The 11,637-nt window shown below is 55.9% G+C and overlaps 1 protein-coding gene across 1 annotated transcript; it reads right to left on the bottom strand.

Annotated features, from left to right (window-relative positions):
• Positions 1–1,294: 1,294 nt before the first annotated feature.
• MPO (myeloperoxidase) lies at positions 1,295–10,825 on the bottom strand. Its single transcript, XM_030295835.1, has 13 exons — positions 10,729–10,825; positions 10,503–10,596; positions 10,025–10,200; positions 9,680–9,803; positions 9,438–9,567; positions 9,146–9,352; positions 7,976–8,294; positions 5,977–6,137; positions 4,517–4,772; positions 3,901–4,071; positions 3,051–3,288; positions 2,069–2,283; positions 1,295–1,385 (listed from the first exon to the last, which is right to left on the bottom strand). Exons 1-12 carry the CDS (start codon positions 10,805–10,807, stop codon positions 2,076–2,078), a joined length of 2,163 nt encoding a protein of 720 aa, XP_030151695.1. The 5' UTR covers positions 10,808–10,825; the 3' UTR covers positions 1,295–1,385; positions 2,069–2,075.
• Between the last annotated feature and the right edge of the window lie 812 nt (positions 10,826–11,637).

The following is an 11,637-nucleotide window of genomic DNA, read 5'->3' as shown; positions in this document are numbered from 1 at the left end:
GGACCACTGCCAAATAAGCAACTAGATGTTTACAGTGCAGACACGTCTTACCACTAAGATGTGTGCACGGGTCTGTGGGGCGAGAAGGCATGGTTTGGTGAAATTTCAGAGTTCTCTAAGAAAAGTGGGAGGCAAGGGGATCCTGGGGAAAGAAGCAATGGCCGTAGATGAGGGAGAGGGTTTGAAGTGCCATCAAGGGGTCAAACAGAAAGGTTGTCCCAGCCTGGATAATCCTACAGCTAAAGTTGATTTTCCTTCCAGAAATCCTTCTGGGAAATACCTCCTTCTTCTAGGGCAGTCCTTGGAGCCTGTGAGATCTCAGAAGGGGCATGGCCAGAATGTTCCTTGTACCGCTGCCCAATACATGTTCATGTGTTCTTTTAAAATGACCCTCCGGGTAAGGTCAGCCCAGTCAGCACCTCCAGATCCCCTGACTGGTGGAGTGGATGGAGCCACCCTGTGGGAGGAGCCCAGGACCCCAAAGACTTGGCTGCAGTCCTGGCTCTGGCACCCACTTCTTCAAGCCCTTGGATGAGTCTCTTTCTTCTCTGAGCGTCCCTCTCATCATCAGTGAAATGGAGAGGAGTATTTCTCCTGCTATGGGAGGTGCTATTGTGGCCTGGGGCTCCTATGGGTACATAAGCCTCAGCATCCTGCACACCTTCAGGCTCCCAGCTTCCAGGGAAAGGGAGCCAGAGGGGCAGGGGAGAATCAACCAGTCTCAGATATAGGGCTCAAGTTCCAGGCAAGGTTGAGAAATACCCTCCTTCCCTTCCCTCAGCTCTGGCCCTGTCCTCCCAGGCCCAGCCATCTGATGTCCCTGCTCTTGGAAACTGACTACATGAAGCCAGGACTGAGAGGGAGTCTACTGTCTTGAGGGCCTCTGAACCACCGTGCCAGGCTGCAGGGGTGCAGGATCCAGAGGCGCCCCGTCATCTGGGAAGGACCTCCTTTCCCATGACACCTCTTTCTCTCCCGCGGGACACAGTGTTTTGTTCCTGGCACAGTGAGCACGTAGCAAGTATTTGCCAGAGCAATAAATGAACATAAGGGCCTGGGGACCACTGTTTCTGTTCTCTGGGGTGGCGTGGGTGGAAGGTGAGAGGCAGGATGGTCTGACCTGGCCCGGAGGCTTCTGAGAATTGACTGCCTTCCATGTGTGGGTCAAAGGACAGCTCCTCAATACCTCAGCCCCAGTTTAGAGGCACAGACCACACTGGTTCAAACTGAGATCCCAGAGCAAGCCTCATGCTGAAGCTCCAGCCCCACAGCAGACATGGACAGAGTAAAGGTTCCCATCAGTGGTGTTTTATTATCATAGATGTCAGGTACAAATAAATGGCACAAAAGGGCCAATGTGTCCCAGTTCCTCTCCAGGTGGGCTCCTGTGAATAAGCAAGAGAACAGTGTGAGGAAGCAAACGGGGAGCCACCAACTGAGTCCTGCTCACCTGGGCCCACACCTCACCCACCACGCACACCCTAACTGCTAATGGCCATTCCTCCAGGGGTCACTGGTTCACTGTCAAGTGTAAGCTCCCCGAGGACAGAAAGTGTCCGACTTTCCCTGAATGTTTCTCAGGCCTACACAGTGCCTGTCAGTAAGTGTTTGGTAAACAACTAGAGGATGTAAGTGGGGCCACTAACGAGCCAAGACAGCTTTTATTAGCAAAGAAGAAAACTCAGGCTCAGCGAGGTCGAGTAATTTGTTCAAGTCACAGTGGAGAGCTGCGAAGTCAGGATTTTCACGTAAGCAATCTGGCTCCTGAGCTTGTATCCATTCTAGTATCTTCCCTATACTTAATACATAAACAGCAAACACACACATAAATGACACATACACGCAGCACACAAAACACTACCCACGTTCACAGGAAACACACACATATGAAATGCAATTTATATACGTTGCATATGCATGCGCACACACACACACACAAATGAATGTCTAGTCATTCGTGTTCTTGGTCAGAACAGGGACGGGCTCACCTAGGGAAGGGAAATCCCTGTGGTCCCAGTGGGCCAGCCCAGGGACGCCCAAGCTTCACCTCACCACCACACCCCCTTACTCAGCCTCTAGTCACTCTGCCTCCAGGGAGTCAGGTCCAATGCAGGGAGCGTATTGCAGCTGACAAAGTCCCGGGGGAACGTGTTGGACATGAAGATGTTGTCCTTGGACACGGTGGTGATGCCCGTGTTGTCACAGATGATGCGGGACAAGGAGATCTTGGCCAGCGCCCGCTGCTGCTGCCTGGTGAACACGCCCTGGTTCTCCCACCAAAACCTGCATGGTGACACCCAGGGACATTGCACTTGAGGCTGTCCTTGGCTGGGAAGGCATCAGCGGGCTTGAGCTGCTCCCTGGATGGAAGAGGACCAGCACACACACCCGCTCCACAGCAGGAGATGGCTCCAGGCCCTCAGGCAGCCCAGGGGTTTTCAAAGGAGTGGTGCCCTCCTCACAGTACAAAGCACAGCTGCCCGGCTGCCTCCCCTCTGCCTCCACCCCCCACCCCGTGGCCTCGGAGGCCCCCCAGCTACACAGGGAGCTGGGCCCACACTCACGGACCCCTGTGCCCTGGCCCAGGGCTGTGACCATGGGGGTGGAAAGAATCTTGGGGTTGGTTTATAATGTGTCCACCCAGAGAGGGACACCTTTCTCTAATCTTCCCAAGGGCACAATACAGGCTAGGTAAGAACCGGGTATGACACATGTCAGGGCCACGATGAAACGACACTAGTAGGAGAGGCTTGGAGACCGTTCAGCAGTGAGTGACTGCTGTATGGTGGCACCCTGAAACCAGGGAAGGCATCGGTAAGACTTGCAGTTTCTATGTCTCCCTTCACACCCACGGCTCCAGGCCCCTCCTTGCTGTACTCCAGCAAGTTCAGGGCGCATTTAGGGATGACCTGGAGGCCCCGGAACACACTGGAAAGTCACGGATTCCTTCCTGCCCTTCACTTCACAGGAGAAAGTCAGGGCCCCGAGAGGTTGGGGAATAGGCCTGCAACCACACGGCGGGCCTGAACTGCTCGCCATGCCTCCCTCACCGGTCACCGTCTCGGAGCTTCCTGAACTGGGTCCCAATGAGGCAGGCAAGGAGCAGGCCCACGCGGCCGTTGGGCTCCAGGGGCTCGGCCACACCGCCCATCCAGATGTCAATGTTGTCGGGGGTGCCGTACTGCTGCATCAGCTTCTGGGCCAGGCCCAGGTTCTTCATCACTGTGGCCAGCTCGCCCACCGAGCGGGGCTGTGGGAGCCCACAGAAGCGCCGCCAGGCATTGTACCCTGCGGGGGCGGGGAGCGGGGGCTGTGGGTGGGTTCCCCAAAACTCACCTCCCCAACACGCCGTGGCCACATACAGAGGGATGTGAGGGAGAGGCCACGGAGGGGCTTCTCCCAGGCTCTAAGCCCCGAGAGAACCCTGAACTGAGGGGCCAAGACTCTTCTCTTTCCCTTGCCCTCCCACTGTGAGGAAAACCCAAAACTGCCCGGAACTCCCACAGGGTCCAAGAATAGGGACATCTCATTGTCCCCCTCTGAAGATCTCAGATCTGAGGCTTGAAGTGTGTCTAGAAGGTTCAGCCACACTAGCTGTCCCATAATGTAGGCACAGCCTTTGGGGTTAGGCTGACCTGGGTTCAAATTCAAGCTCTAGCCCTGATTTGGCTGGGATAGAAGAGCCTGGGCAGGTTCTGAAGCTCTCCAAGCCTCAGTTAGCTCATCAGTAAAATGGAAGTGATGATAACCTCTTCCCCTCAAAGTTCATGTAAAATGAAGCAAAATGAAATGTGATGTAGACAGTTTTCCAGCCAGTGGGGAAGCTTGGGCAGCTGCGGGGCACTGGAGAGGGCAGGGCTTGAGAGTGGGGGGGCAGGGAGGCCCCTGCAGCCCCCTCACCTGGGAGGCCGTGGTCCCGGCTGCGCTGCATGTTCAGGGCAGGCAGGTCCAGCCCGATCCTCATGACCTGCTCAAACAACCGGTCCCGGATCTCATCCACCGCGATTTGGTTCTGGCGATTCAGTTTGGCAGGGGTGGCCATGAGGCCCCGAAGGATGGGATCAATACCACCTGGGACAAGAGGAGCAAGACTTGGGGAAGGATCTGGCTCCATATCCAGAGCTCAGACTGGACTCAGGGTTAAGTCCCAGGTGCAGTTGGGGGATCGCAGAAGAGGGCTGGGCACATGCAGCTCCTGGTGCCAAGGTCACTCCAGTGGGCAGGTCTTCACCAGGGAATCAAGGTCTCAAGGTATAATGCCATTCAGACTTGCAAGTTGGGATGCACTCAGGCCCTGGTCTCCTGGGTCACCGAGAAGAAGCCAGTTCCCTACAAGCCACCCCACCCTTTGTTATTATATACAGAAGCAGTCAGGTGAACCGAGGCTGGAAAGTCAGATAGGATCCCCAAAGATGGAAGGCAGAGTATTTCTCCTGTCCTAGCTTCCTGCAGCCAAGCCCACCCTACCACATCCTCAGCTGCCAGCCCACTGTCTCCTGGCCTAGGTCCTGCTCACCTTCCAGCACTACTCTCCAGGTAGCAAAAAAGACCTTGCTGAGTGGAACGCGGGGGTTGGGCCCCATGGGCTGGTACTGGTTATCCAGGCGGATCATGAAAGGTTGGATGAGGGTGTGGCCATAGCGGAAGGCATTGGTGAAGACATTGGAGATTCGAGGGTCCACCGAGTCATTGTAGGATCTGTAGCGCGGCAGGTACTTCCTCAGGGCCTGTGGTCCCAGCACCAGGGGCAGGTAGTCCCGGTAAGTGATGATCTAAAGAAAAGTCACGCTCAGAGTGGCCTCTCCACTCCACCTTCTCTACAGAGTCTCCACCTGCACTCCTGGCTTGGGGAGCCCCTCCATTGACTATGGCCAGGGTTGTCTCCCACAGCACTGGACCTGGGTCCAAGAGAGTGGCTCCTGAGTGGTGGCTTATAAACAGAGCTCTACTGCTTACCTACTGTGTGACCTTGGGCCTGTTATTAACCTCTGTGAGCCACGGTTACTCAAATGTAAATTAAGGATAATTATGCTGCCCTCTGATTTAAAGGATTAAATAACAAAGGGCTTTGTTAGTCAATAGCTCCTTTGCCCTTGAGTTATTAATGTTTTGTTTCTCCTAATTTATAAGCTCCTGAGGACAAGGGTTGTAGCTCATTTCTGTGGAAATTACTCAGTGCCCAGCAAGCACTTGGCTCACAGTAAGGTTCCATACGTTTGTGGAGGTGGGGGAGGCAAAAAAAAAAAAAAAAAAAAAAAAAAAAAAGGGCCACCCTAGATGATTTCCTCAGTGAAAAGAGAAGATATGGAACAGTCTCACTCTTGATTCTAGAGTCTGGAATTTTCTGTGAGGCTTAAATGAATCTCACTTAAGTTCTTGGTGCAAAGCAAAAACTTACCCTCAGCACCTGCAACTCTCTCCCTCTCTGGAGTCTGAGAGTATTGAAAAGGTGTGTGCGTGCATGCACGCAGGTGTGTGTGTGTGTGTGTGTGTGTGTGTGTTTACGTCTTGGGAAGAGGATGGGGGTATTGAAGTATCAAAAGTTGGGAGAGAGAACCAGGAACATTTTGCAGGGGTAAATAAAGGTGAGGAGATTGGGTGAGCTATGATAGAGCCAAATGAAGAGGAGATGGGGGGGGGGGGGGGGGAGAAAAGGAGAGGCATTTATTGACCAGCTGCTACACGCCAGGCACTTCAGACCCACCCCTTTAATTCTCCCAAAACCATCCCAATGGACTGGAAAGAAGAAATAGGAGCAAGCCTAGGAGAGAGAGGATGGAAGGCAAGTGACCTTCATCAGGCACTCAGTATCGCCAGGTGTTTTCATATATATCATTTAATCTTTACAGTGTCGTGGATGAATATGTTGAGGCTCAAAACACTGGCCCAAAGTCACACAGCTAGAATGTGGCAGAGGCACATCTGCATCCCAAGCCTGCCACATCGCTGGCATCATCAATACTCAGGACGGCGTACCTGGACCATGGCTCCCACGATCTTGCGAGCTTCTTGGTAGAGCCTCTCTCCATCCCAGCCTGGGTTCAGGCGCTTGAGTTGTGTGGCCAGCCGGTTGTGCTCCCGCAAAAAGAGTGTGTGCATGGAGGCAAGCTCGGGCATCTCACTTGAGCGGGGGTCCCCTTGGGGAAGCAAAAGCTACTGTCATTCCTAAGACCCCATCAGAAAGGACTTGCTCCACAAAGACTCCCTCCCCAGACAAGATCTGAAACCCAGACTTTGTTCCATCCATCTTTCCACACCATGTTCAGTTTACATCTCCTCCAGGAGGTTCCCCCTTGATGCCCTGGTCCACCATGATAAATTCTTCCTCTGTTTAGGGGCACTGCTGCTTGGAGATGCTCATTCAATAGGCATCAGATCTGCCCCATGACTTGCCACCTTCTAATGCCTGAGACGGGGAGCTCCTTGAAGACGAAGACCATGGCTTGTCCCTTTTTGTATCTGACCCTCCACCCAACTCACACGCAGACACATGGAGTTTAACACAGTGCCTTCTACAAAGTAGGAGATCCGTAAACATTGCTTGGTTGACTTATTCTCTTGCTTCAGGCCAGACCAAAAAGTAGCATGCATGTTAGCACTCCTTACTTCCATGCCCATGTCAGACATAGCTAATGATCACAGCACTCTCTCCTGCTAAAATTGGAAGCAACCTCAGAATCCTTCTTAACACAGGACTCTAGAAAGCCACTAGCGACCTGATCAGAGTTGCCATCCTCGCCCTTACTGCATGCTAATTTGCAGCCTGCTCGGGCTCCAGAGAACGGGGTGGGGGGTAGATTTTTACAGTCCACATCTGAGACTGTTAGAAAAAAAAAGAAAGAAAACCAAGTGAGACCCCTAATCCCTCCAGGCCTCCCCAAGCCTTCTCTGGAAGGGCCAGAGTTAGGACCAGGCCCGTTTAGCAGGACACTGGGTTCAGTCTTTATAAGTTCTAGAGGCTGGTGGGAAAGAAACTCTGGGAGCAGCTTTACCATCCCATGAGCTGCCAGAGCGCACGATGATCCAGACCCAGGACATGTGGCTCAACGCCAGGATGGAGGCAGCCATAGGTCGCTGAGAAGTGCTGCTCTTCCTTCACTAGCCCAGAAAAGTCTCACAGGAGCCGACCTGGATCCTCCTGCCCAGGACCAGTGGGGGAGAGGCCACAGGGAGCCAGCCGTCAGGAGAAGTTGGGAGGCCAGAGGGAAGGGCCTCAGGACCTTTTTGGATCCACTATTGGATTTACATTAAAAAACATTGGAAGTTTCTGGGCATGGGCACCATTATTGCTCCAACCATATCCCCAGGGCTTCCAGGAATTTAAATTTAAAATCTCACCCTCTCTAATTACAGGGAATCAAGATGGCAGGAGGTGATATTCTGGAGCAGCACTGTCCCATAGAACTTTCTGAATTGATGAAAATGTTCTACATCTCTGCTGCCCTATATGGGAGCCACTAGCCTATGAAGTTATTGAATGCTTGAAATGTGGCTAGTACAGCAGAGGAACTGAATTTTACTTTTAAGTTAATTTAACTTAAGTTCATTTTAATTAACTTAAATGTAAATGCAAATAGCCATGTGTGGCCAGTGGCTACCATAGCGGATGATGCAGTTCTAGAGAGTGAGGGTGCCATGTCTCCTTAGTCCCCTGTCCCTGGGGACTCAACTCTCTGGCAGAGTCCAGAGGGAAAGGGAGAGATGTAGAAAGGGATGGACAGATGGAAAAGAAGCTCCTTGGCTATCCCTGGGTCTCCTTCTTAGGTTTGTTCTGGTTTTGTTTTTGTTTTTTGTTGGTTTTGGTTTGGGGGTGGGAGTTGGTCTGCTTTTTGGTTTTGGTTTTTGCTCCACCCAACTTGTTACCAAGGTAACTGGATTAGTATCATGAAGTTGATGAGGACAGAGTCACAAACAGCACCCCCGCCCCCAGCAGGGTGTGCCCATGCACCAGCCCAAGTTCCTACTGGTGGCTGACCTGCCAGGAAGCAGGGGATGCGCGCAGAGCGGTTGGTGAGGAGGCAGGGGTCATCACGCAGGTTGTCAAAGGGCAGCAGGGCCCGACCATTGTCACTGAAGCGGGTGTTGACGGCCAGCAGCCCCAGCTGGTTGGTCAGGTTTCGAAGCTTAGTGGCCAAAGGGTCCTCGCTGCCATACACCATGCTGGCGTCCATGAAAGAGGTGAGCGCGTTGATCTGGTTGCGGATGGTGATGTTGCTCTCTGTGCAGGCTGGGGAGGAGCGGAAGAAGGGGATGCAGTCACGCTGGTTCCTGATGCGGGGGTCATCTGGTGGGATCTGTGACACATAGACAGGCCCCGCTCACCAAGGGCAGGGACAGAGTGGCTCTCCCCCTGTCCACCCCCCACCCCAAGGCCTTGATCCCACCTCCAAAGCAGCCTGGAACCAGCCAGGACCAGACAGGGAGACCCAGACACCACAGCGGGTTCCTCAGGACTTCTGGCCGCCCTCAGCCGGCAGGGAGGCCTCTCAAGTCCCACAGACGATCCCCGTCTGCGGTTGCACCTGCAGAGTGCTTCTGAGCTAAGGGGTGATGACCAGGACTCTGGAATGGGGGATGTGCACCCCCGGGGAGAAGAGCCCCCCAGTCCTCACCTTAACTTTCTCTCCCTCTTTCTCTCCCCCAGTCTGCCCCTCCCTCCCCTGTTCTCTGGATGCAGTCCCTACACTCGCAGTTGGCTTTTTCTTCCTTTTCTTTTCCTGCCCCCCCCCACCCTTCCCCGTCATCCTTTTCCTGTCTTTCACTCTGGCCCCTGCCTATCTCTCCTCTTCTCTCTCTCTCTCTCTCTCTCTGCCATTCTCCTTCCTTTCTCTCCTCTCCCACTCCCCTCCAGCCCTCCAGCCCTCCAGCAATGGACAGCCCAGGCTCTTTGCAATGTGCCCGGATGCGGGAAGGTGCCCCTCTCTGGTCAGAGGAAAGGGGGACTGAACACGCGGCACCTACACGCGGAGGTTGGAGGGAGGCAGGAAGGTCCTGCGCCAGGGAGGCGGAGGGGAGTGGGTGAGCAGGGTGAACCTTACTCAGGAGCTGGGGAAGGGGTTCAGCACAGAGGGAGGTGGCCGCTTGCAGGAATGATGGCCCCTATCCCCACCGGGCAGGCAGCGGCGGGGCAGGAAGGAGGAAGCACCTTGAGCGGGAAGCAGGGAGGCTCCTGCTCGCAGCTGGTCTTGCAGTCGATACTAGTGATGAAGGACGCCAGGGCGCCGGGATCCGGGCTCAAGTCGAGGTCGTGGTCGATCAGCTGGCCCCACTGCACGAACAGCAGCGAGCGCTCCTGGTCCGGGGTCAGCTGCTCCGTGGGGAAGCGCACGATGGCGTTGGAGACGGCGCGCGCCTGCGGGACACGGGGCGTCAGGGGCCGCCTGGGGCCCCGCGCGCCTCTGGGCCCGGCCTCGCCCCCTCTGTCGGCCGGTGCTCACCAGGGGGACCGGGAAGCCGCCGCGCTTGACCCCGGGCGTCCAGCCGAAGGGCAGCGAGAAGCCGTCCTCGTACTCGGCCGGCAGCCAGCGCGCGAAGGCGCGGTTGGAGGCCCCCAGCGTGGGACTGCGTCTGCAGGGATCAGACGGGGCGCTGACACGACGTAGCGCCACGGGGCGGTGGGGGACCCGGACGCGACCCCGCGTCCGCCGCCCGCCCCGGGGCCGCCCCCAGGCAGCAGCACCTGTTGTTGCACTGCCCGGTGATGGTGCGGTACTTGTCGTTCTCGGGGCACGTCACCCCCACGTCCTGGTAGGCGCAGCCGCTGGACTTGGACAGAAGATTCAGCTGCGCGGGTGTCAGCACGTCTGAGGCCGGGGAAAGAGGGATGTGGGAATTGAGTCCCTCCCCCCCCCCCCATTTCCTATCCTAAGCTGGGGAGCCTTGATTTGGGGGCACAGAGAGGAGACTCCGATGTGCCTGAGCCTCCCCCCGGGAAGACGGGGCGAGGGGCGGGGGGGGGGGGGCACTGGGAGATGCCTGAGGTCCCGAGTAGAGCAGGAGACTGAGGTTGTAGGGGCAACGGTACCGGTGATGTTGAGGGGCCCTGGCCGCAGAGGCCGCAGCTTCCCCTCCAGCAGGCTTAGGGCCACATGCAGATAGTCAGCAGCCCTCACGGCTGTCCTGGTGGCTGCCACCGGCTGCTTGAAGTAGGACAGGAGATCCATGGGGCTGGCCAAGCCACTGCGAAGCCGCTGCTTGATGCTGTTTGCAGAAGGGAGGAGTGAGGCCACAGAAGGTGGGGGCAGAGACACTCAGCAGAGCCCGCAGGACAGTGGAGACAGACCCACGGACAGGAAGCAGGTTTCTGTTTATAAACGGACTACGGACCTGGGTATCCAGACAGAGGCAAGGCCATGGGGAGTGATGTTCTCAAACCCAAAGACACAAAGACTGACAGGCAGACGGAGGGTCCCATCCATACCCACGAAGTCCCCGCATCAAGTTCCTTCTCCGAAAGACCTGGGGCAGCCTTGCCCAGAGCTGGGAAGTGCCCAGTAACCCACCTCTCCCGCTGTTCCTTGTAGGCCGTGTCCACTAGCCGCTTGGCCTCCTCCATGCAGGTCAGCACCACCGAGGTCTCCACTGCCTCCAGGACAGCTGTCCAGAACAGGAGTCACATAAGTCAGGAATGGGCCCCAGAGCCCGGTGGCCTGCGCTGAGGAAGGGGATCCTTGGGACTCACAACCACCCCCAACACACCATCTTTTCCCCTTCTTTCTGCCCTGTTACCTGGACCGGCACCCTCAGAGGGCTGGGGCACCGCCAGAATGGCCAGGAGGAGCCCTGCAAGCGCCAGCAGCAGCTTCATCTCTGCAACAAGACCCCAAGCCCAGTAAGTCCAAGCCCACAGTGCATTCGGGAGAAGAGAGCCCCACCATCCCTCTCCTTCTGGCCCTTCACTCCCACCTTCATACCCCTGTCCAACCTCCATGGGTCCTGCCTACCTCCTGGACGGAGGGGTTCACAGCACGCCTCTTTCACTAGCTTCAGTCTCTCAGCCCCTCAGGACCTCACCTCTGAAGTTCACCTGGCATTGGCCATGCGGTTCAGCTGAATCCAGGCCTTTATGTCCTCTAGGCTCAGTGGGGGGGGGGGGGGGGGGGGGGGGGGGGGGGCAGACAAAACCCGCCCCTGGAGACTAAACGCTCTCTCCTCCCCAACTGGGGTTGGGGTGCCCAGAAGGTGATCGCTTCTATGGGAGAGAGGGACAGGAAAGGAGACCAGAACTGTGCCCAGCCTTTGAACTTAGCATTCCACCCGAGTTTCTCAGCTCCCATTGTGTGCCTAGACAATTGTTGTCCCCAGGTGTATAGGCAACTAACCCACCTCCAAAATTCTGTTTAAATTTAGTGTCCAGGGATCCTTGCAAAGGGACAAAAGTCAGGAACCAAGAGCCTAAGGAACTATGGGAAATAGAGTGACCCCAGAGGAGGAGGGAAGGTGTAGGGGACTCTTGGAGTAACAATCTGATCAGCCTCAGGGGGTTGTCCCCCACCCCCAACAGTACGCTGGCCCTTGGCAGCCCCCCATTCTTGGCAAAGGCTAAAGGGACAGGAAATCTGGCTGAAGACCGTTGGATTTCACAGGAAAGCCTGGGGGCTACAGGCTCAGGACCAAGGTAACTTCCTCTATCCCTCT

This window comes from Lynx canadensis, chromosome E1 (assembly GCF_007474595.2).
Source record: "Lynx canadensis isolate LIC74 chromosome E1, mLynCan4.pri.v2, whole genome shotgun sequence".
Lineage (NCBI taxonomy): Eukaryota > Metazoa > Chordata > Mammalia > Carnivora > Felidae > Lynx > Lynx canadensis.
The sequence above is the reverse complement of the archived record's forward strand: the minus strand, read 5'-3'. Positions and strand labels throughout refer to the sequence as shown.